The 26,480-nt window shown below is 42.5% G+C and overlaps 2 protein-coding genes across 6 annotated transcripts in view; one reads left to right on the forward strand and one right to left on the reverse strand.

Annotated features, from left to right (window-relative positions):
• LOC309805790 (uncharacterized protein) overlaps positions 1 to 26,480 on the reverse strand; it is a 460,110-nt gene that overhangs the window by 320,478 nt on the left and 113,152 nt on the right. For all 5 annotated transcript variants that reach the window (XR_014294304.1, XR_014294305.1, XR_014294306.1 and 2 more), the window contains one exon: positions 13,109 to 13,218. Coding sequence is in view for 1 of the 5 variants with exons in the window: in XM_082624004.1 (XP_082480130.1) it covers positions 13,109 to 13,218 (110 nt within the window). In the remaining 4 variants the exon portion in view is untranslated. The remainder of the gene's footprint in view (positions 1 to 13,108; positions 13,219 to 26,480) is intronic.
• TRPC7 (transient receptor potential cation channel subfamily C member 7) overlaps positions 1 to 26,480 on the forward strand; it is a gene marked incomplete at both ends in the record, with an annotated part of 124,448 nt that overhangs the window by 1,886 nt on the left and 96,082 nt on the right. The window lies entirely within an intron of this gene.

Genomic DNA, 26,480 nt, shown 5'->3' on the forward strand with positions numbered 1-26,480 from the left:
GCCAGTAAGTAGTAAAACCATTGTTTTAATCTAGGCACTCAGACCCCAGAGCCAGCTCTTAGCCATTCTGGGAAGCTGTGAGTCAGAGGCCTTGTTCATACATTGGGCTTCTCAGAGTTTCACTTGCCTCTATCTGAAAGATACCTTCCACCACAGAAGGTGTGGCTGAAAGAGTAGAAAATACAACTGGGCTCATAATTTCTCATCCTGCCATTCAGTCAGAGCCTATGATGCCATGAAGCATGCAAAAAGGTTTCACATGTTGGGCTGACACAAGATGTCACTGGCAGGAAAGGAGTTCATTGTCCAAATAAGATGTCAGGGCAAGAGTTGCCCCTGCATGGGACACAATTAGGTGGCGAAGGATTGGTACCAACTCACAGCAAAGGAGGCCTTATGGACCATCCTGTTCAGGAAGATCTCAAAGGAGGAAACAGAATTGGGCTAGGCTTTAATGAGCAGAAGGAACTGAATCAGTGGGAAGAGAGACGTAGGCATTCAGAGGAGGCCAGTGAAGGTGAGGTCCAGAATGGCCCACAGCAGGCAGGGGACTGATGAGATACTCCATGTGACTACAATAAAGACTTCCTGTAGGGGCACCAGAAGGAAAGCTGAAGAGATGAGTGGGCAGACCTCAGAGGGCCCTGCATGTCAAGCTAAGCAGTTTGGATATTATCCTCTTAGAAATGGAGAGCCTCTGAAAGTTTGTGATTAGGAGACTAAAAGGAAAGCTACGGTTTTGGAAATTTACTTGACTGGTAGGTAACATGAATTAGAGGATTTGGAGTGTGAGACACTGAGACTGAAGAGGGGGACAATTTAGTTGTGCATGCATGAGGCCATTGAAGCCTCTCTGTAGGAATGGGATCACCCACAGCCAGGCACTGAAGAACCAGGCTTACAGGAAGCTGCAGGGCACTGCAAATTATGAATAGATGAAAAATCCTGTAATTAAACTAATTTTACTCCATCTGTCCCCTTATCTTGGATCCATCTACTGAACTGGAGCCACTTCCATAAACCCTGTAACATTCATAGCCTCATCTAGAAAAACTGGTGGGTGTAGATGTAGAGATTAACCAAAGAAGCTCCCAAGGAATGTGGCTATTGCTTCTCATTTCCTTGTTTCTGTACAATAAACTCCACCTACCAGCAATAAGTCCAGTGATGTCCCAAGGAAGCTTAGTGGAATTTTGCTTGTTCCCTAGGCTTCAGACTGAATATGCACAAGCATATAAAAGAAATGGCTAAGCCAATTAACTTAGATATTTCTGCCCAAGAAAAAAACAATTCAAGCAAAAAAATGTTTTTGGGATCAGATTATCTGGATAATTGCCCAATTCTCTATTTATCTGGAATCTGGGAGCATGCCAGCCTTACTAAATAAAATGATGCTACACTAACATTTGGAAGTACATCTGAGCCATTTGTTTTCTTTACTAAAACCCAAAGTCTGGCATATTTTAGTATATATAATAATCTAAAACTGGAAGTCTGCTGAAAGCATCTACTATGATATTTTGATTTAAAAAGTAAATTATGAAAATTACGTACAATTAAGAACACGACTAACATAATGACAAATCTTTTCTACAATGCAATGAATAAGAGTTAGCATAAATACATTTGCTGGCTATTAACATCCCCCTAGTTACCTTTGTTTGAAATACTGTCTTTCAGATTGTCGACAAATGGTGCATTATAAATTAACATAAGCCTTCCTTTAGAACTTTATTATTTATTAAACTGTCCTTGCATGTGCATTCCTGACATTATAAATCTTCTCAGAGAAGAGAGCAGCTATTAGCAAGAGGGAAGTCAAACTGCAATAAAAGAATAAAGAGCAAGTGATGTGTTCTGAAATGTACTCTTCAGGAGTCTATTCTGCTTTAGAGGGACTACACATTGATGAGTGCAGCCATGTGTTACGGAGATGACCCAATGCCATCAACTGTATAAAAAAGCTATCAGGTTCTCACTGGAGGTGTCATAAGTCATCCTCCAGATCCTCTAAAACACTCATTCTGGGAGTGACTCTTCCTGACTAGAAAATATCATGCAGGAAAACCTGGATTCAGTTGCCCAAGCTATTGGTTTTTGTTTGTTTGTTTGTTTGTTTGTTTTTAAAGATGATGTTGGGGGTAGGAGTTTATTAATTTATTTATTTATCTTTGCTCTGTTGGGTCTTTGTTTCTGTGCGAGTGCTTTCTCTAGTTGTGGCAAGCGGGGGCCACTCCTCATCGCGGTGCGCGGACCTCCCACTATCGCGGCCTCTCTCGTTGCGGAGCACAGGCTCCAGACGCGCAGGCTCAGTAGTTGTGGCTCACGGGCCTAGTTGCTCCGCAGCATGTGGGATCCTCCCGGACCAGGGCTCGAACCCGTGTCCCCTGCATTAGCAGGCAGATTCTCAACCACTGTGACACCAGGGGAGCCCCAAGCTATTGTTTTTAGAGTCTTTTTAATTTATCACCAGAAGAAAGTTTAGTCATTAGCAATAAATAGAGCCAATGTCAAGGTCTCCAGTAAATTCTGGCTGGAGTCAGATGCCTGCTAGCAAGCCATTATTTGTAGTGTGGAAATTATGCACATATTTTCTTACGTCTCTCTAATCTTCTTGGGTCTAGAAAGACATTAAAACTTGATGTGGCAGTGAGGTCTCCCTAATGCCATGAATGGTGCCCAGTAATCTAGTAAGCACTCCATAAATCCTTGAATAAAGGAAATCCTGAAAGGATAATCATATCACTGATGAAGCAAGTGATTACTTTTATCTATGATTTAAACTCTTCCAACAGCTATGGATTTAATAGAGGTATTTGATGGACCTGGTGAAATGAGGAAGCTCTAAAGATTACAAGGTGGTTGAAAACTAACACAGGTTAATAACTGAAGACCGATCCTATGCTGCACCGTCTGGTGTCAATGACCGCTCAACTCCTGGAGGGCAGAGTGTTTTCCTGGTCTTGCCCACACAGAACAGAACATGTGTCATCTTGGAGCACTGCCCACAAATGGCATTTTGGTTAACTGATTTATCTACACAGTAGGAGACAAAGAAAGGGAAAATCTATCGGATAGACTTTTCAGAGGTGTTTCATCCTGATGGAACGGGCTTTCTGTGTAGAGGTGCCTGGAGTAGCCTGGAAAAATAAGAAATCTGCCTATCTCAGTTGAGTTACAGCTCTGCCACCATGAACACAATAAGGTCTTTACATTTCTCTTGAATTAGCCTGCACGGTTTCCTTCACTGATCATCCTTCTGATAAAATTGCTCAAGGTCCCCTTTATTTTGCTGGTATCTTCTCAGTCAAATTCCTGGGCATCCTGTCTAGGTGTATTGTTTATCTGTGGAGTTGTTATTTCAAAAGGATTACAGATCTGTTTCAAAAGGATTTCTCTTTCTTCCAACTTAGAGTTATGCCAACAGCAATGTCTGGTGGGGGTGGGGAGGGGATGGGGAAGGAAAGTATGACAAAGGAATACTGTAGAGGGCGGTTTAGGGGTTTGGAAGGAAAGAGGAAGCAGGATCAGGATTGGAGGTATTCCTCTTGCTTTCTCACCTTTTGCTCAAATTGAAAACGTACCCAGTGTTCCCAAGTCAAGAAACTGTGGAAGCCCAACAAACACTTTACCTTAGTTATTTAAGATTTGGTCATTCTGAATAATAAGCTGCAACTAAGAAGGCTTTTCCTGTTGACAAAACATCAGCATGGCGGCTGCAGACTGTGCTTCAGATATAAGCAATTTATTCTTAGAGACCACAGAGGGGAAGAGTAGGGGGGAAAGAAGGCTAAAGCTATAACTTCATCTTGCTTGAAGTGCTGATGATTTTTCTGTTTGTCGATGGGTTGTTAACTACATGCATTACGAAAAATAGATAATGAATTATGTATCAATGTTTCTGTTGCCATTTTAAGACCCATAAAAAACTCTCTGGGCCTAAAATACCACAAATTAAAAATGCAAATAATGATAAATCGGACCAATTTGCCACCTGCTACGATCTCTAGTGAGATCCCATTGTGAAGGTAAAGATGTTGAGATGACAGTTTGCAATTTGCTTGCAAACTTATCAAAATGGAAAAGGGAAGAGGAGGGGAGAAGGGGAAGGAGTGACTTCGTATTGTGGAACACATGTGAACCCTGGGGCCTGGAGCCACGAAGCTTGAGTAAAGCCCTCTCTGGGCCTGGGGCAGTACCAAAAGCTGAACAAGCCCATTGCCCCCAGCCTCCGGAGGAGTCTGTGTTTGCACCTGTTTCTCATATGCTTTGAATATTTTTAGTATTTTTAAATTTTATAGACCAACATCCTGGGAAAATACACTTCCTTGAAATCTGAAAGCTTGGCTAGTAGTGTAAACAAATGCCTGCTTAATATGCAGGAAATGACTTGAAAATTGTTTCCTTTTCCTTTGGGAAAACATTTTTAAGCTGTGACGGCTACAGGTCTTAAAAGCAAGTTGTTGTTGCTGTTGTTTAAGAGAATCAGGCAGAAACCTCCTCAAAGCACTCATGTATATACCATCCAAAAGACCCTCAGGGATCTGTGTCACCCAATCCCTCTGCTTGAGCATCTGAGGGTGCAGAATGTAAGCACAGAAGAGATAGATCACAGATGTCAGGTGATGAGCTATAATGGGACAGCCCCCCCAACTAAGCACGCACAGGTAAAATGCGGCCAGAGCATGTGCGCTGGTCTCCATACCGGAGAGAAAGATTCAGGGACTGGCTTATCCCAGGAGAAGAGACAGAGGTGATTCTGCCCACGTTAGCTTTGTCTTTTTCTATTTTTCTACCTAAGTGTCTGGAGGAGCACTTTCACCAGAGCATTCATTAATGAGTCATCACAGGAAAATGAGCTAATTAATGTGTCCCTTAATGACAGTTTTTCATTGGGTCACAACTAATGCCTTAAATGATTTTTCCTCTTCTACTCTTTATGCCAAGAGTATTCGCCTCTAAAATACAGGGAGACAGTGTAAGTTGGGTGACAGGTATTCAGATGGGAAAAAGGAGGCCACTATGCTAGATGAGGACAAGGACAGGGGAGAGGCTTTGGGCGAGCACCCAATGCAGCCATGCTTCATTTTCTCAAGGCTATGGAGTCGAAAGCACAGAGCTTGGCTCCGGAATCAGAATGACCTGGGTTCCAGTTCAGAGTCTTCTCCTAGCAACCATACAATCTTGGGCATCTATTGGAAGTTTGTTTTCTTATTTGAAAAATGGAGATGGGGGAGGGAACAGGTGTTAGGAAAGAATTGCAACAGAAATGGAATGTTTGTTTTCCCCACCCAAACACTTGCCCTTACCCTAATCTCTGTAAATGACATCTGGATGCACCCCATTGTTATGAGCTTTCAATGCCTCATCCCATTCAACCTCCAGAATGTCCTGGCACATATTAGATACACAGTAAATATTAGTTCAGTAAATAAATGAGTCAGTGAGTGAATTAATGAATAATGACCTCCAAGGGTGTTGGTGAGGATTAAATGAGATGAAGAATATAAAACTCTTTGAAGAGGACCTGACCCATAGTAAGTACATAATTTTCCCCAGAGATCGCAGTGGGGATCCCTTTTTGTTCCCCAAAGCCCACTGGATTTTCAGCACCACCACTTTTCTTCCCAATAAACACAACTTAAATTTCAACACCTCCTCTGTTCAGAGGGTCTTCCCGATTTCTGCTAAGCTTCCCTCCCCAATCCCAAAGATATTTCCAGAATAAGAAAAAGTACAGGCTGTACGTGTGAGCTCCATGATTAACAACAGGTCAAGGGAGTATTTTCCAATTGGAAAAATGCAGACCACTGAAACTGAAGAAGCCTGGCGTGCTGCTAAAATATTGCTGTGAAAAGAAGCAACATGGGCAGGAAAGACAGAGGCTGCAAAGAGGGGGAGGGAGAAAATGGGCAAGCAGAGCTCCTGCCAAGTACAGACGGAGATTATTTTTTGAAAAATATCTCTGTGTTAAAGATTCATCACTACACACAAAAAAACTGGGAAAAAATCATTTCCTATACAAGTGCAACTATCAGTCTGAAATATCAGAGATATGGAGAAAATGGAGGCAGTTCTTAGAGGCTATCAGTCAATGAGTAGTAGCACAAATTACATCAAAAGGAAATGATGAAAATGTAGAGTTTTTCTCTGAAAAAAAAGTTACAATTCTATATATAAATTAATCATAATATACCAACAACAGGGAGGCATGTGTTTTACTAGCAGCAAATTCACATGCAGATTAAATGTGGAAAATATATGTCAGGAGGGTGGATGGAAATATGGTCTGTATACCTGTAGAATATCAGAACTGGATGGACCCTAGTTACAGAGCTATCTGAAAATTCAGCATTCGTGCAAAAAATACTTAATTAAGCCTCTAGTATGAGCCAGGCTCTGGGTTGGGTGCTGGGATGAAATGATGAAAAGATAAGTTCCTGCCCTCAGGACCTTACAGTCTAGTGGAGGAGACAGGCGTTCTTCCTATAATCACACAAATAGCTTTACAAATCATGCTGAGTGCTAAGCAGTAAAAGAGCAATTTTAAAAGCATTGAGTTACTGGGACAGCTGACTCTGTGTGAGTGTGTGCATGTGTTTAAAGATTTCTCAGAGATGACAATATTTAAATGAAAATGGAGGGTATGAGAGAGATAGACAGCAGGGAATGGGAAAGATGGTTCCAGCCACAGCAAGTGCACATGAAAAAGCCTAGTGAAGAGAGGGAAAAGAGAGGCCTGTGCAGAGAATTGTGACTAGCTCCCTATCATAGGGAGTAAACAGAAGAGGTGACAGGTGACAGAGGTGCTAAAGAACCACTCAGCCATGGCCTTACCACTTGGCAGCCTCGGTAAGAAGTTGGAATTCACCGTAGGGTGAATGGGGAGCTATCTGAAGGTTTCAGCAGGTGAGTGAGTGACTCCGCTTGGAAAGATCCACTCTGCCTAGTGTACAAAGTGGCTTGGAGGGGACAAGACTGGCAGGAGTTGGACAACTGCTGTAGGAAGGGGCAGTCCTCCCAGGAAGGGGGGGAGTGGCAGAAGGACCAGCATGTCTCAACCAGCAGGTGACTCACTGCAGCTGGAGTGACAGCACAGTCAGAGAAGGTGACGGCTCCTGGCTGTTTCCAGGACAGCTGTCTTATCTAGGAGTTCCCAGGAACTTCTTCTGTCCTTAGGGCCTCTCAGTGCTCTCCAGAGAGACACAGGGAGGGGAGGGAGAACAGAGCCAGCTCTTTATTTCTTCTCCAAGGTGGAAGCCCAGTGGAGTAGCAGGAGGGCAGGACAGTGATGAGGATTCTGATTTTCTACCTTGAACTTTGGAGGTACAGAAGGGCGTGCCCCAGGCTTGGCCAAACTATTCGCGGCACAGCACTGCCAGCACAACGGTATCGGAAAGTGGGTTCAGAAGTGATAACCCCAGAATAAAAAGGTTTCCACTAGATTTCAGTCTTTCCACTGTGCTTTTCCAGATTCTCAAGACATCTTTCTCCCTGTGTTTGCTGCATGGCCCAAGTAAAGTTTACATTAAAGGAGAGGAAAATACCTAATCTCATCTCTGATTTGTGTTCAACTGGAGCTCATTTTAGCATAAATAAAGGCACAGAGGAGACCGCTCCCTCATCTTCCTCCAAGACTCTGGATGTTGCGGATACCAGACCAGGAGGATACTGCAGGCAGATGAGGCTCTTCTGGGTACCCAGGATCCTCCTGGGTGAAATCCCAGTTGAGTTTAGGTGGATATATTAATTTCCTAGGGCTGCTGAAACAAAGTACCACAAATGTGGTGACTTAAAACAACAGAAATTTATTTTTTCACAGTGCTGGAGGCCAGAAGTCCAAAATCAAGGTGTTACCAGGGCCATGCTGGCTCTGAAGGCTCCAGGGTAGGATACGTGCTTCCTTGGTAATCCTTTGCCTATAGATTCGTCACTCCAATCTCTGCCTTTGTTGTCACATAGTGATCTCCCTGTGTGTTTGTCTCTTGCCGTCTTCTTGTAAGGACATTCTTAGAAGGACCAGTCATTTTGGATTAAGGGCTCACCCTATCCCAGTAGGACTTTGTTTTAACTAATTATACCTGCGAAACCTATTTCCAAATAAGGTACCATTCTGGAGTTCTAGGAAGGATGTGAATTCGGCGGGGACACTACTCAACCCTATACAATAGGTAGCAGCAGGTTGAGAAACCGAGGAAGGCTGACACCAGGAATCTAGGCAGACCTACAGAGCAGGGCAGGATAAAAGCGCAAAGGTCAGTTATTCTGGGAACCAAAGACAGTCCTAAAACTAGGAGGTCATTCTGGAAGAAAGGACAGAGACTATTGATTCTTTCTACTGACCAAGGCACGAGCTGAGACAGAGACAGGCTAATTCTGTAAAAGCCTCTGTGTATGTGTGTACGTGTGTGTGTGTGTGTCCGTGTATGTGTGCATGTACGTGTGTGCATGTGCATGTGTATGCGCGTGTACGTTTGTGTGTGTGCGTGTGGTGTAGGTTGTGTGTGCGTGTGTGCGTGTGTGTACGTGTGTGTGCATGTCCGTGTGTGTACGTGTGTGTGTGTGCATATGTGTGTCTAGGAGAGGCAGGGTGGCTAAGAAGTGGGAGGTAGCTGACAGAAGCAATGGGGGAGACAGTAATGGGCCACGACCCCTATCCAGTAGGAGAAAAACATTTTCAAGTGTCGGGTTTGGGGATAATGAAAATAAAACACACGGATTAGAAAACTTTTAGAGAATATAGAAAAGTAGAGGGAACAAGAAGGCCAGCACTAGCTCTACCACCTAAGAGTAAGTTATGCTTTGCCGTGCTTGCTCCTGGTGCTCCCTCTAACCCCAGGCACAAAAACTGAATTACTACTACAACTACTTGATGGATCATTACTATCATATTTTTGTTTCCCTTCATACTTTATCCCCTACTCTCCCTCAGCCCCCCAAAAAGCACCCACTTCGATATGTTTAATGTATTTACACCGAATATTGTGGCATTCCCCCATGTGATATCAACACATTACGAATAACAGTTCCTAGAAAATTTTAGTGTCATGTGTCCTGAGGAAAACTTTTCCACTACCATCTTAGGTTGCAATGGTTGGGGGCCTGTGAATTAACTAACAAAAGACAGATCAAGGGGAGAAAAGACAGAGTTTATTCACATGCACACAGAAGTGCATAAAAGAAGCAGCTCCCTAAACAGCTAAGCACAGGGGTTTATATACCAACCTAGCAGAGTAAGGAAGAGGAGAAAAGGGTTTAAGGAAAAACAGGATGTTTAGGAAACACATGGGCTTTTAGGGAAACAAAGGGAAGGCTTGAGAGTTCCTGCAGTTTGTTCTCATCCGGTGGTCAGTCTCCTTTCTGGCTGTAAACCATGCCCGCAGCCCCACCACAGAGGGGATTTATGGCAACTGTATTTTCGGGAGGCTCTCCTCAAGTTAGCAAAAGAAGTTTAGTTACTGTTTGTTCAGATGTTTTTAACTTAAAATAATCTTCATGTCATTTTGATGATTTTGAGAGTGCCTACACATACTCATGAAAACGAAACCTCTGAGCCCCATCACAGAACTCCTGTGGACCAGTATGAGGTGAAGCTGGGCCCCAGGGACTAAGCAAGGGCCATGTGAAGAAGGGTGTCTGAGTCGTGCCCAGGGAGAGACAGATTTGCCTGTGTAGGAGAGGAATTTTCCCTCCACCCTTCTGAGTGCATAGCTGAGACCCCTGTGATAAAGATTAACAAAAGAAAAACAAACACAAGTACAGAAGCACGTATACCTTGTGTATACATGACAAATACCCAGGGAAAAATGAGTAACTCTCTGAAGCAGTTTAGAATTCAGGATTAAATACCATCCAATAGGGAAAGGTACAGAGGATGGGGGCAGGGGTGCAGGCCTTTTAGGGGAGAGTAAATGAATTTTAGGAAACACGAATGGGCGTGTAGAAGAATAGATGGGAGGTATGATAGTTTGTGACAAAGTCTGTCTGGGTATAGTACCTCCTCTCCTGTGATAAGAGCCCATCTTCCCTGGTTCAAGAAGCTCCTGGGGAAGGGATTTATGGCCATCAAGTTCCTTTTGGAGGATCTGTCTTGAGGCAGAAAAGGGGCATTCAGAGAAAGCCTCTCTCTGCATTTGCTGTTTTTTTAAGTGTATCGTGCAAACAGATGAGAGAACTGAGAAATGAGTAACTCAAAGGGGTGGTTAGAACTTGGGCTTATATAACATCGTAACAAAAGGATAAATTTTTAGATACATGACAAGACAACAGAAAAGAACTCTGAGCTTCTAGGGGCATCAAATTGTGGGAAGGTAAATATATGGGGAAACTAACAGTAGATGAGAGCTAGTCTTAACAAGGTTGTTGCGTAGATACCTCTGGTGCTGTCTCTGGGCTGGTAAGGGTCTAGAGTTGTCTCTGGTGATTAACATCTGCTTTCCTTGGTAGAGAGCGGAGGAGGGACACCCTTTACAAATTTATGTTCTGCTTTTAGCCAAATAGGAGAGGGCAGAGAACTTTTCTTGTATCTGCTTCTTCTTAACTGCCTTTAGCTCAAAAGAATCCTTATGACAAAGTGGCACATTTTAGGGTGGCAGATTCTGCTACCCTTCAAGCCCATGAATTGTAAGAAGCTGGAAGATACCATAGCAGCTCTTGGATTCCAGGTAGAGTTCCATTTAGTACCAATTAGGAAAACTGAGAGAACTGCATTTGATTGCAAAGGGAAAAAAGTTTCCATCACTCAGAAATCTCGCTAGGCCTTGATGAACCAGTGTCTCTCTCTCTCTTTCTTTCTCATTTATAAACTATGTGATCAGTACCTACCGTTAAGTGTTATACACTCAAACACAGTGTAGGGATAATAAACACTCTTTTAATATCCTGGCACAGGTTTCCTTTCAAAACATGTATTACCCTAGCACTAGGAGGCCATGGACATTTCCATCAGCTCTCAGTAAGACAGATCAGGTGGTATGGTACCGTCTGCACTCTTGCTGACCCCAGGAGCCTGGAGGAGTTGGAGTACAGGCTCTGGTCGCCGCAGGTGCAGAATGGTATAAGGCCCAGGAAAAATAAGGAAACTAATCTTGTGTACCTAGTCCTAAAATTACAGTGATGTAAGAATGACTGAGGCTAAAATTTTCTAAATACTATCAATTCTCAAACAGAAAAGTACTCCCCAAATGCTTGGTAGCATGATTATTTTTCATATTATTATGTTATTTCCATCTCCCATACCTACAGTGTGAAATTAATAATAATGACCTGTTTTTCTGGGCTGCAGAGCAGGTTTACTAATTACTGATGGATAAGTGCTTTGAACATTAAGAAGGGCCATGCTGAGATGCTAAGCTTCTCTCTCTCTTCCTCTCTTCACCCCCCCACACACATCCTGGAAATACAATACACTTCCATTTACCAGTAATACAGGTGCTTGGACCTGGGGCATCAGAACTCATGTTTGCACCTTGGGGAAGGACAGCACGCCTTTTACTGATACATGTTGAAGACCAGGGCTTTGCCTGTTGAGTTAATAGCTCTCTCCAGCTTCTCCTACATATACTTTGAAAGCAGTAGCTCAAGAATCTTTCTGATGACAAGTTCTCTTTTCTGATGATTATTAATTTTGCTTAAAGTTTATACTCCAAAGAATTCACCTAATACCTTCCTGCAGCACATCAGAAACTTGATTTTTTATGTGCTTAAACCTGATATTTTAATGTAAGCATGGAGATGAGAGCCAGGAAATGTGGAAAAAATGTTTTAATTTGGCTTAAAAAAAACTAGGAGCAAGAGTTTATTTCCCCAAATGGTATTCCCTCTAAGATTACAAAAGTAGAAAGCAGATTTTAAACACAAGGCTGGATCTTTTCTTTACCTAAAGCAAATATGTGAGGAGTGTGCTCACGGTAGTCAGATTTCAGAGATTACTTTTGAGGGAATCAAATAGCTTGGAGCCTTGTGGTCACACTCTGCCCAGGGCACACCATATGTCACACAGGTGATTTGCCACCATAAGAGACGATCCTCGGGGGCAATGCCAGCATGGGGGGCACTGAGTGAGGAGACCCGGGGCTCCACCAGGAACTGACTTGTGACCCTGGCTCAGTCACTTTACTTCTCTGCAGCTCATCTTCCTCATGCATAAAACCAGGGACTTTTACTAACAATCCCTTGTTGAGTCCCCACTTCTCTAGGCCTTTCTGCTTCTCATTTCTACAGGGCATTTTCATAAACAACATCTAAGTTGGGATTTAAGAAGAGATGATTATTCCCATGTTACAGTTGAGGAAACGGCCTGAGAATGGTTAAATGATTTTCAGCAAATGGTGGTCTTCTTTCTGTGTGCCAGATACTGTACTAGGTACTAGGTCTACAAGTGTGGAAGAGACCTGAACCCTGTCCTCAAAGCAATGGGGGAGACTGGAGTGTTGAGGGATAAATACAACATAGTAGAGTAGGAGCAATATGCTATGAGAACACAAAGAAGAGCACAGCAAACTGCCTGGTGATGTGAGATAAGGATTCCTGAAAAAGATGATATTCTGAAGTGGTTCTTGAAGGATGAGTTTGGCAAATGGAGAAGGGAAAGAAAGACATAAAGGCAGACGAATACCATGTGCAAGGGCGTGAACGGCCCAGTGTTCTTGGTGGACAGGCGCAGCTGGATGGGTTTAAGGGAAGGGGGCTAATCTTAGGGAGGTATATTGAAATATGGTAATAAAGATGCATGGATTTTATCCTGTAGCTTTTTAACCAAGGGGATAGTGGTTTGGCATCCGGGTAGAAGGAACTATTGTCGGTAAACAGTCCAATCAGGAGGTTAATTCAAAAGTCCAGACACTAAATTATAAGGACTTGAATTAAGATCACGACTGTGAGTGTGGGCAGTAGGGCTCAGACAGTAGAGATTCTTTAGATCAGAATCCATAGATCTTGGTAACTAATTGGCAAAGACAAAGATGAACCCAGGACTTCTAGCTCAGGAGGCTCAGTGGATGGGGACTCTATTTCCTGAAGCAGAAAGCAGAACATCGGGTTTGGATGTTTGGAAGACCCATGTGTTCAGCTTGGGGCATGCAGAGTTTGAAGTGTCTGTGGGACTTACCAGTGTAGATGACCACTTGGCAGTTGGATATTGAAATCCGTTCCTTAGAATACAGGTTGGGGTTGGAGGTAAAAACCTGGGAGTCATCAGCACATAGGTAACAATGGAAGCTGTAGAGAGAAATGAAAGCATATCAAAGCCTTGGTCTCTCTCTTTTTTTATTTTTACAAAACAGCTTTAAGTCCTACTTCCAAGTGTTATTAAGTCATTCTTTGGATAAATCAGTCAAAAAACTAGAATCTTATTTTCCTGATTAGATTTGAACTTATTTAAATGCAATCACTTACTCATCTTTTACCCGTGTCTTCCGGGACTTTTAGAAAGTCAGTGCAGTTTGCTATGCACAAGAAAATGAGCCTTTAACAGGCAAGTTTGGCTCCAAGACCATCTCTGAGAGCCAAGAATAGACCCCCATTCGCACCTCCTAGATCTGTTCCCTGGTAGCCACACACCAGCACTTACTTGTGCCTCAGCTTCCCATAAATAAAATTCTTGAATCACAGTATATGTATGGTCATTTTATGCAACATTTATCAAGTCCTATAATGTGGCATGCCCTGGGCTGAGATATACAAATGAATGAAGTTAATTAGTCAAGTATGAACGTATCAAAAATACAGAGAGCACTTTGACAGGTCTACTGGACCCTAAGAATATAATGCAGTGGGTGCCCAAGCATGAAACAGTGGATTTCCCCAGGGATATCAGGAAAGCCATCCTGGAGTTACCTTCCACTTGGTCTTAAGAAGAGTAGAGGTTCTTAGAGGAAGTAAAGACGAGCATCAGTCCAGACTTGGGAACACAATGGACAAAGGCACTGAGGTGAAAAGAACGGTGTATGCTCTTTTGATCAGAGAAATCATAAGTTCTGATTTGCCTAATTTGGTTTTGGGGTTTTGTTTTATAATTAGCAGGGCTCTACATTTTTTTAATTCCTACCTTGCCATCTAGTCATTAGCCCCTCTTAATCAATAGCATTTTTCAGCAATCACAAGTAAATTTTTTAACATTACTTCTATACATATGCTGTGCTATAATTACTCTTTAAAAAAAGTTTCCTGAACATTTACTATCCTGAATCTATAATCAGGTGAATCATGACATAATCCTCTGGAAGGGTATGTTATCTGCTAATGCCAATTCTAAATTAGTGTTTCTCTGAAATGTTTTCACAATATACTGTAAGTACAAATAAGATGCATAGGTCATATGTGCTCTGAATCTCATTGTGGATCTCCTTTTAATTTGATGTTTAAAAACAACAAGGCTATTAGATATCAAGTAGACAAGACTGCAGTCCTGGCCAAGACAGCACCAAGGGTGAATACTCCTCTCCAACACTGAGATTTGAGGGTTTAGCAAATTCACCCAAAGGAAAACAGCCAGGTTTAAACATTATAACTCACTCGAATTTTTTTGCTTACGTTGGTAAATGTGCAATTAATGTAGAAAATGAAACTTTATAAGAAAAAGAAAATTCACCTATAATCCCATCAGATACTAATTTCCTTCCAGCGTTTGACGTCCAAAGCACACCACATACTGAGTTCTGGCTTTCCTTCTGTACCTTAAATCCTGCTGGTACTAAAACTTAAATGTATCCCCAAGCCATTTTCATCCCTGCATCCTTACCACCACTCTTCTTGATCAGATGATCACAAGAGCATCCACCACATAGGTGAAGCTGTCCTCCACATAGGGCCAGAAGGATCCCACTGAAGTGCAAATCAGACCGGGCCTTTCTCCCACTTAAAAAGCTTTGGTGCCTCCCCACTGCCTGTGGAATGAAGTTCAAGCTTATTATCATGGAAGACAAAACCTTCTATGGCCCTCCATGGTCCTGTCTACTTCCCCAGACTCATCTTCTGCTGCCCTGTGCCTCTACTTGCATAGTTTCCTGCATATTCATATAGCATGTTTTTTGTGCTTTTGTTTATGCTATGTCCTCAACTTGGAATACGCTTCCTCCACTTCTTGAACTCGGTAACTCTGATTTATCCTTTAAGATCCAGTCACAACTTTTTTTCTCCAGGGCAACTTCCCTGAACACCCAGGCAGGGCTAAGAGCCCATCTTTGATGATGATGTCCCAAAGCACTCAGCCTACTTCTGTCCCTTTATCATTCAGTTATTGCCACAATGACGTTGTGTAACAAACCACCCCAAAACGCAGCAGTCTACGTGTCAACATTTATTGTCATGTTCACAAGTCTTTGGGTCAGAGGAGGAGGCTGCTCTACATGTCTTATTCTGGGATCCAGGCTGGATGGACAGTGGAAACCAAGGGCACTCCAAGGGCAGAGGTCAGAACTCCCACAGAGACAAGGGAAAATACATGATGCCTCTTAAGCCCTAAGTTTAAAGGTCACACACTGTAATTTCATGAACTAAAGCAAGTCCATGACCAAGTTTCCTACCAGTGGGGAAGGAGGTGTGCTCGTCTCAAGGAGATGGGGAAGGAGGGGTGAAACATCTGCTAAACAAGGAGCTCATCTAAGACAGTGCTCATGTCATAAATGGTAACGATCTTTCCAGTTGCTTGGTCCCCAAACCTCATTCATCCTTAACTCTTCTCTTCCTTTTTCTTGATGTCCAATCCATCAATAAATCCTCTTGGCTCTATCCTTCGAAGACATCTAGAATTGTATACTTCTCTCCCCCTTGCGCACTTACTTTTCTGGTCCAGGCCACCTTCATCTCTCCCTTGGATAATTGCAACAACCTCTTACTGGGTCTTCAGGCTTCTGCTCTTGCCCCTTACAATTCATCCCATCCCAACAGCCAGGGTGATCCCCTTCAAGCACACACCAGATCCTGCTAACACCGCTTCTTGAAACCCTCCAATGACTCCCTATCTCACCAGAGAAAAAGCCACAGTGATACAAGTGCCTCTTAGGGCTTTGGCCATCTGTCCCCTGCAGTTCCTCTGGCCTCACCTCTTCCCTCGTTCTCCTCCTCACCCACTCTGCCCCAGTAGTTGGCCTCCTTGCTGGTCCTCAGAAACACCAGATGCTCTCCCCCTTCTGCTTTGCACTCTTCTCCCTCTTTGTACCAGTGACCCTCTGTCTGGAGCGCTCCTTCCTCATATATATCTACATAGATAGCTCCCTCCTTCACCAACTCTCCGTACAAAATCAGCTCTCCAGGGAGTTCCTGCCTAACCACCAATGTAAAACAGAAACCTGAAGTCCCCAGGCCCCCAGTAAAACATAAGCTCCACGAGGGCAGGGAGTCTGTTTTGCTTATGGCTGTATTCAAAGATTGAGAACAGTGCCTAGAACAGGGTAGGAACTCAATGACTATTTGTTGAATGAGTGACCAGCACTGCCATATAATATTAGAACAACTGGGTTGCGTCTAGTCTCACCATGGATAGGCAGTGACCGCATCTCACTCCTCCTTGCATCTCCAGTGCTGGGCACAGCTTCTAGAACACAGAAAGCACAGGCTGAACTGGCTGGAACATTTTGTAAGGATGGATTACTGGAAAGCACTCAAGCTTTCCATCTAACAGACTCTTACTCTTTCTACTGATTGCCAAGTGGGTTTATTTGGAAGGTAATGTTTTCCCAGGAATTACTATGAGGCTGAATGTAAAGAAATGCAGGTCTATCTGCACAAAAAGGGGAGATCCTCATCCCACTTAGCTGCAGGATCTTCACTATCTTACTCTCTGCTCTGTCGGCTCCCTGAGGGCAGAGACCATGCCTGCCTTACTCTTCATTTATCTCCAGGGTGCTAGCACAGTGCTCAGAATGGGGTAAATGCGCTATTCATTTTTGTTGATTAAATGAATAAATAAATGAATACATGAGTTCTTCTATGAGCCAATCCACGGACCAAAGTGGCTTAGGTGCGCTTGTGGACGAAAGCTTTGGAAGGATCCAGGAACAGAGAGTTGTTAACTCAGCATCACTCTGCAGCTATACAGTATGCCTCAGCTCCAACACAGCAAACAGACCCCAAAATCATGCTTGCTAAAAGCCAGTGCACCATGAACAGCAGTCACCGTGCTGCCCCCTTTGGAATTCAGATGGCAAAAGCAATGCAGCCTCATCCCGCCACTCTCAGTTTCTCTGTGTATCTGAGGAGTGAGCTGCAAGGTGTCCCAGCCACCACAGGGGGAAGTTCTGCAGACCCTCTGCCTCCCACCCATTCCCATAACTTCTCATCATGAAGACAGTGATCCTGCATGGGGAAGGGGGACCTGTTACAGAATAGAGGTGGATGGCCCCTTAGTGAAAGTCATAAGACTGAAAAGGATGTGGGGGGAGTGGACAGACTGGCACTTAAATAAGAGGCTTAGGGCCTTGGGAGCAATAGGAATGGCACATCCCATTAGGGATGACTTCCCCCAATATTCTGATGCCAGCACACCTGCTGGTAACTTAGAGCGCGGGGCAAACTCAGCTCTCTGGGCTCAGCCAGTCTTACCCCTGGCCTGCCCCTGGGTGTGGATACACAGGGTACTTCCTCACACGGTTTAAGCACCTTTGACTCTTACTAACAGGCCCTCATCTCTCTCTTCCTCTTCACCAGGAAGGACCCCAAAACTGCCCCTTCAGGGTCGCGCTCAGGGTTTTAGAGCACGTGCCAGAGCAGTTGGTATTTTTTATCAGATGAGCACTGCCTAGTGTTAGTATTATGGAATTTGGAGTCAGCCATACTCAAGTTCAAATCCCAGCTGCCACTGAAGTCTCTGGGCCTCAGTTCCCCTTTCTATAAAGAGGAATGATAATTGTATCTACTTCCTAGGTTTGTCATGAGAATTCAATGAGCTAAATATGTAAAGCATTCAGCCCAGGGTCTGGCACATAGTAAGCATTCAATAAATAATACCGCAGTAGCAAAAACTGTAAGAGTCATATGCTTTAATGCTGTCTCCCATTCTAATGGGTACAGAGACCAACTAAACATGCTTAGGTCGACCCCATGCGGGGGCAGGACAGGAAGGCAGGGGAAAGGTGGGGCTGCTTCTATGTAAGCGAACCATGGGGCTTCCTGAGGGTCCCTCCTTCTCTTTCAACTCACACCTCCTGACTAATTTCCTGAGTCACAGCTTTGAGCAATCCCTCTACCATGGAGCACTGACCTGTGGTTGACAGAGTGATATGTGAGAAAGAGAGAGAAAGGGAAAGGAGAAGGAGAAAGAGAGAGAAAGGGAAAGGAGAAGGAGATAGAGAGAGAGACAAAGACAGAGAGTGTGTAGAGCGAGGGAAGAGAGCCCTGGAGCCTCCAGGGAGGCCTGGAGCTGTGAAGTGCTGGGGTGGGGGCAAGGTTCACACAGGCAGACCTGCCTTCCTGTGTCTGTTCCCTGTGGTTCCAGCAGAAAAAGCAGAAAGCTGAGGAAGGGCTCTTCTGGGAGCTCAGCAAATGAGAACCAAGCAGCATCTTTAATCTGGATAAGGATGTGCAGAGAGTGTAGGTGAATTCCTCTCTGGATACATGAGTGTGTTCGTGTTTATTTAGTTATGAGAAGTTACATAAAGCGCTGGATAATGTGCATAACCTATGCGTAACCATCTGTGGTTAAAGTAGCTGATACCCATCACAGTCCACCTGTTCATGAATGTTCTCTGCCCTCTGGGCCTTTGCACTTGCCAGCCCCTCTTCCTGGAATGTCCATTCCCTGTTACTCTCCTCCCCACACCTGCCTCGCCCCTGTTAGCCTCTACCCATCCTCAGGGCTCACACTCTGCCTCCTCTTGGAAGTTCCCCATATTTGTAGCTGGGTGGTATATCCCAAGACACTTACGTCACCCTGTGGTCCTTACCTAGTCACTTGTCATTCTCTCTAGCAAGACCCTGAGTTCCTCAGAGGCAAGGATTGTATTTTATTTAGGTCTCTATCCCCAGTGCCTGGCACACAGTGGGTGCTCAAATATACCTGCTGAATTAGAATAAAATACTCGAGTTGTTCATCTGTTTCCTTGAAAGACAGCCTCTATTCTCCTTAGGCAAGCCTCTGAATCCATCAGAGGGGACTTGTTATAAAACCAACAAGCAGAGCAATCCATTACTTCTGGGACTTCACAACGTCATGGTGATGGCTTAAGGAGCCCCTTAACGATGTCGGTAGCTGCCAATTAAGTAAACCAGAAGTCAGGATGGAAGCCAAAGTATCAACAGAGACACTGTCAACACTGCCTGGCTAAGAAAGGCGGTGCAGTCACCTGCAGATTCAGCTCAGCACCCAGGGGCCTGCACCTTCCAATGCCCTGCTCCAAGCTTCTGTCCTGCTACCTGCACCTTCCACCTGAGCCTGACACAGGTGAAGCTGCGAAATTAAATCCAACAATGGGTGTGTCTGCTTTGTTAGAAATGGCACTTGAAGACCAACACCCTGAAAGAGACAAATTTTCCAAGTTTACACTCTCTGCTAACCTACAAGCCACATGTATCTTAATATTGGCAGATACTTGTCACATATTGTGTTAAGCAACTTATATGGATTTTTCTTATTTAGTTTACAATGACTCCATGAGGCAGAAAACAGTATCATCCCCATTATACAGATTAAGCTAGAACACAGAGGAAGCTTAAGTTATACATGCAAACACAAAGACAGTACGCAGCAGAGCTGGGATTTGAACTCGGACACTCTGATTCTAGAGCCCAACCAAACACTAATCACCCAGTCATCTCTCTCATGCAAAGGCTGATCAGCCCCGTCCCAAGAAATTCTAAGGTCACCAATGGCTCATATACAATCATCCTTCCCAAATTCTGAAACACTTAGGACACAGAGAACCCATTAGTAAATGCAGGGAGTAAGTCTAGGATGAATAAGGGAAGGCCTCCTGCAGGGAACAGATAATGAAGTCAAGGAGGGAGTGAGTAACCAGTGTTACAGTTTGAGAGTCACGCCTTTGAAAGGGTCACTGGAGCAAGGAGCCAGCCCTACCCACCCCACCCTGGGGTCAGAACCCTGGATTCTGAACACCTAAGGGCTGTGTAAATCCCCCTGGGAAAGCCAAGGCAAGAAATGCTGGCTAGTTGATTCATGTGCTGGACTTGAACCACCTTTCTTGGATCTGAGTTCCTGAATGGAAATTAAATGCTGAAGGATATTTGCCTTTTATGATCCTCTGGAGCCCGGGCTTATTTATATGGTGAAGGTTAATGAAACAATCAAGTGTATGCATGAAAGCTAAAACATGGATTGAAACTCTTCAATTTTCATCTGCAATAATGAGCACTAGACTCAGGTTCTTACCCCGCATTTCACATCCATTAATTATTTCAGTGACTCCAGTTACAATTAATAAGGATTCAGCCATGTGTGTTAAGTCTTAACATTCAGTTTTCTCATCCATCAGCTGAGTGGGAGATGTGCAAAAGGGAGGGCTGGAGGGCAGGATGAGGCTCTCAAGTCCTTTCTTAGCTAAACGGTACTGATCCAGACCTATGTGCCCAACGCATGCTGTGTGCTTCACCTGCTTTACCTCACTAAATCCTCACAGTATAATTTCAGTAATTGTTTTAAACTCTCTTATGTCATCGCTGCCTCCCAGGTAACCCCTCAGAACGTGCACTTGATTCTCCACAAGGCTCCTCGTATGCCCCGCTCTGTCCTCACACCCCGCTTCTTCATCTCCAGATACGCTCCTACTTCACCCTCCAAAAGGCATAGTCTCCCCTCAGCAAAACCCCCCGTGTCATTGCCCCCTCCTCTTAGAGATGTGTCACCTTCTTGCTCTTTCTGCAGACAGGCACCCCTAAGGACACACTTCCCCTGCAGTCCTCCCAGGCAGGGGGCTGGCTTTCCTCTCACAGTCCTCATACCACTGGGCCTAGAGAAGTGGGGGGAGGGAGCACATATCTCTCTTGCTGTTCCTTATGACTTCCAGACCTCTCTCCTTCTCTCCTCCCTGAGAACACTGAGTTCTGAACCATATTTCATCCGACTCTGTCACCCATTATTCCATATCATTGGAATCTGCAACAATGGGTCAATCCCTGTCATTTCTCCATGGTTTTAGTTCCTGCTATTTAAATTCTTGATACTTTAATATATACATAGACCATCCTTTTAACGCCCTGACTCAGTTTTCGGAGCTCATCTCCTCCAGTGGTCTTACTTTAGTCACGATGAGCCTACCTGAGCCTATACCTGTCATGATCAATAAATGCAAACTCTCCATAATCTCTGACTATGAGATCAAATATTTATATCTCCCTCTAATATCCCAACTCTGTCAATCTTTTGCCTGCCCCCAAGACTTCCAACTCACTAATCTAACCATCTTTTTATCCATAGACCTTATATTTTAGAGCAGTTTTAGGTTCACAGCAATATGGAGTAGAAGGTACAGAGTGTTACTATATACTCCCTGCCCTCACACACACAGAGCCTCCCCCGTGATCAGCATCCCCCATCAGAGTGGAACACTTGTTACAACTGATGAACCTACACTGACACATCATTAGCAGCCAAAGTCCATACTTTATATTAAGGTTCACTCCAGGTTTTATATATTCTGTGAATGTGGGCAAATGTATAATGACATATATCTACCATTGTGGTATGCAGAGTAGTTTCACTGCCTTAAAAACCCTCTATGCTCCACCTATTCATCCTTCCCATTCCCCAACCCCTGGCCACTGTGATCTTTTTACTGTCTCCATAGTTTGGCCTTTTCCAGAATGTCATGTAGTTGGAATCACACAGTATTTTTTAGCCTTTTAAATTGGCTTCTTTCACTTAGTTATATGCATTTAAGGCTCCCCCATGTCTTTTAATGGCTTGATAGTTCACTTCTTTTTAGCACTGAGTAATATTCCACTGTCTGGGTATACCACAGTTTATTTATCCATTCACCTACTGAAGGACATCTTGCTTGCTTCTAAATTTTGGCAATTATAAATAAAGCTGCTATAAACATCCATATGCACGGTTTTGTGTAGACATAGTTTTCAACTCCTTTGGGTAAATACCAAGGAGCATGATTGTTGGATCATATGGTAAAAGTATATTTCATTTTGTAGGAAACCACCAACTTTATGTTTAAAGTGGGTTTCCTGTAGACAACATATAGTTGGGTCTTTCCACATTCCTTCTCCCCTGGAAGTCCTGTCTCCCTTCATACCAGCCTCAGTTCCATGGACTATCATTACAATCTCCCCCACATACATCTCAGTTCCTCTGCCTCTCTCTTGATTTCTTCTATCTTTTGGCAAAAAAATACAATCCTGGTAAAATCTAATTGTCTGCTGGCACCCAGGGACGTGAATGTGGTTACAGAGAATCAGCCACATCAGCTGGTCTCATTTTAAATTGCTAACCATGAACTTCAAATGGGCTCTTACTGTTCTTCAGCAATAATATCCTGTCTCCTTAATCAATTTACTCTTAAATCTCCCTAAATCTATTTCAGACCTCTTCTCCTCAAACTTCCATCACCTTCTCCCCAATTCTTACTCTCAGCTGATAATTTTTCTTCCTATTTCACTAGAAAAAAAATTGAAACAATAGAAAGAAAATGTCTACAGGGTCCTACCACCAATGCATCCATCTACTAGCAGCCTCACTCACATACTTTACCTTCCCTCCCACTACAGATAAACAGTATGTGATTCCATCCAAATTCATTCCTCTATTTATACACTATACATAATCTTCTGTCATATACACTGTTGAATTACTGGATGCATACAATGATATACTGATATCATATACAATGACCAGCATAATTATCTACTGGAAAATTCCCATCAACATAAAAAATATTATGGTTTCTCCCCTAAGGAGAAGGAGGGAAAGAAGGAAGGAAGGAAAGAAGGAAGGCAGGCAGGCAGGGAGGGGGGAAGGGAGGAAGAGTGAGAGAGAAGAAAAGAGAAAGCTTCTCTTGACTCCACTTCTCACACCAGCTACTTATCCATTTCTCTGCCCTCCTGTTTAATAAAACTCCTCAAAAGGGCTGTCTGTATTACTGGCTTCAATTCTTCTCTCTCTTCCCATTCTTTAATCCTCACCAGTCACACCCTCCACTCAAAACTGCTCCCATCAAGGTGACCAATGACCTCCAAGTTGCTATATCCAATGATCAATTCTCTGTCCTCCTCTTATTTGGGAATAATATTATACTATCAGCTTTATAAGGTAACTGTGACCATTTAATGAAATACTACAATGTTTAGAAAACTTTTATTGTAATCATTTCTTAAAAACTCAGCCTACATGTCAAAAACAGAAAACCTCCTAGGTTTACAGCATGCACATGTATGTTGATTTATCTCCGTTTGTATTTCAGTTGGAGCTTTCAATAAACACTCCTTCCCCCTAACTGGGTCTCTGAAGGGAAGAGAGGCGGGTGTGGATTTGAGGCCCACACTCTTTTTCAATCTAATTTCTAAGGTCTCCATGGAGGAATAAGTGTTAATTATCCTGTATTGTGTGGGTGTCTCCACAGCATCAGTCTGAGAAATTCATTTAACTTTTGACCAATCAGAATAACGAGCTTCTCTCTCTCTCTTCTGATTTAAGTTTGTCAGTAGCTTTGAAAAAGTTTGAGAATTGGGGTTTTTAACCAAAGTCAAACAAACTAATAATTTCCTAAAATTGGTGTTGTCAAAATAATAGCTTCAGCACCAAAAATTCAAGGTATCAAAATAACATGTTAGATCATTTTGGTTTGTCTTCTGTGTTAAAGCCAGAGATTCATCTCAATAATAAGTGAGTTTGTGAAATTTATGGACCAAAAGGAAAGGGAAGAAATTCTGGGCCAATCAAAAATCAAAGAATCTCTGTTAATATCTGTGTTGAGCAGAGCACAAGGAATAAATGGTGGATGAATATTCTAAAAACTGTTCAATACACTGACCAAATAAAACACTCTGAGCAAACAATTTTGGGTTGAAAGCCAGCAAAAATTTGTTAGCAACATTTTGTTCCTAGAAATAATACTTTGTAAATCTTCAAGCCAATGTAAAAGCATCTAACTGACCATCTTATTAGTCATATTAATAAATGCTTCTAAGCTTAAGTGTTCAAGAGTAAATAATCCATATGTGCAAACAAAATGCTTACCTCTGTAGAAAATTCCAAAGAATCTACAAAGCACAGGTAAGTGAGTTTAGCCAGGTCATAGGATATAAGGTTAACATACAAAAATGAATCATATTTCTATATACAGTAATGAATAATTAGACACCAAACATTTAAAAAATATTTCCAATAGTTAAAAAGTGAAATATTTATACAAGTCTTAGAAAACATATGTAGACTCTAGACGCTGAAAGCTATAAAACACTAATGCAAGCAATCAAAGAAGACCTAAATAACGGAGAGATACACCATGTTCATGGTTTGGAAGATTCAACACAGTTAGGATGTCAGTTCTCCCCAAACTATCTATAGATTTAACATAATTCCAATAAAATTCAAAGCAGAATTTCTTGTAGATATGAACAAGCTTATCCAAAAAATGAATATGAAAAAGAAAGGAATGAGGAAAGCCATAACTACTTTTTTAAGAATGGTAAAGTTGGAGGACTCAAAGTACCTCATTTTAAGACTTAACAAAGCTATAAAAATAAAGATAGTGGGTGTTAGTGAAAAAACAGATATACAGAACAAGGAAAAAGAATAGAAAGCACAAAATTAAACCCATACAAATATGGTCAACAATTTCTGACAACTATGCAAAAACAACTTGATGGAGTAAGAATAATAATTCAACAAATGAGGCTGGAACAAATAAATATCCATGTGCTATAAAAGGAACCCTGACCTGTACCTTACACCTTATGTAAAAGTTAACATAAAATGGTTCATAGACCTAAATACAAAATGTAAACTATAAAACTTCTAGAGGACAACACAGGAGGACACATCTGAGACCCTGTGTTAAAAAAGATTTCTTAGCTTATGACACCAAAAGCATAATCATAAAAGAAAAAGTGATAAATCTGGACATCACCAAAATTTAAAACTTCTGTTTTTTGAATGATACTGTTAAGAGAATGAAAAGATAAGCCACAGACTGAGAGAAAATATTTACAAACCCTATCTCTTACAAAGGAATTATATCCAGAATATATATAAGAACTCTCAAAACTCAATAATAAGAAACTCAGTTTTTTAAAAAAACTAACAAAGGATTTGAACAGACACTTCATCAAAAAGATACAAAGATGGCAAATAAGCACATAAAAAGATGCTCAATATCATTAGCCATTAGGGGATGCAAATCAAAACCACAATGAGATACCACAACACAGAAAATAAATTGACCATGGAGAGAACATGGAGCAGTCAGAACTCTCATAATTTGTTGGTGGTAATTGGCAGCTCTTATAAAATCAAACATATACTTACTAAATACTCAGCAATCCCACACTTAGATATTTACCCTGGAGAACTAAAAACTTATCTTCACACAAGAACCTGTACATGAATGTTTATAGAAACTTTAGTCATAATTGTCAAAAACTGGGAATAACCAAATCCTTCAATGAGTGAACGTATAAACAAACTGATACGTGCATGCAGTAGATGTGAAATAAAAAGAAATGAACTATTAACACATTCAACAATATGGATGAATCTCAGAGGAATTATACTGAGTGAAAGAAGCCAGTCTCAAAAGATTATATATTATATGATTCCACTTATATGGCATTCTGGAAAAGGCAAAACTCTAGTGCCTCTTTGTTCCATGCCCAGCACAGCTACAGCTCACGGTCCCAAGAAGCACTGCAGCATGTAGCAGCTTCAAAGCCCTGAATCTGGACAAACTTGACTTGTCTGCTAACTCTGTGTCCATCCAGCAGTCCCCACAAGCTAAGAATGGTGGTCCCTTGTCACTTTCTTTAAGAAGAGACTTGAGTATGCCCTAACAGGAGATTAAGTAAAGAAGATGTGCATACAGCAGTTCACTGAGATGGATGGCAAGGTCCACACTGATATAACCTACACTGCTGGTTTTCTGGATATCATCAGTATTGACAAGACTAGAGAAAATTTCCATCTGACTATCACACCAAGGGTCACTTTGCTGTTCACTGTGTTACTCCTAAAGAGGCCAAGTGTAAGTTGTGCAAAATGAGAAAGATCTTTGTGGGTACAAAAAAAGATATCTCATTTGGTAAGCCGTGATGCTGACACTATCCACTACTCTGATGTCATCAAGGTGAACAACATCATTCAGACTGATTTGGGGACGGGCAAGATTACAGATTTAATCAAGCTCAATACTGATAACCTGCGTGTGGTAACTGGAGGTGCTACCCTGGGAAGGGCTGATGTGATCACCAGAGATGAAGAGAAGTGAACAAATTCGGAGTATATTTTTAATATAGGGATTAGACATGAGTGAGAGAGAGAGAAGAATCAAGGGTTTCTCCAGCATTTTGTATTCTCCTCTCCAAGA

Source organism: Mesoplodon mirus (assembly GCF_964341445.2).
Source record: "Mesoplodon mirus genome assembly, chromosome: 5".
NCBI classification, from domain to species: domain Eukaryota; kingdom Metazoa; phylum Chordata; class Mammalia; order Artiodactyla; family Ziphiidae; genus Mesoplodon; species Mesoplodon mirus.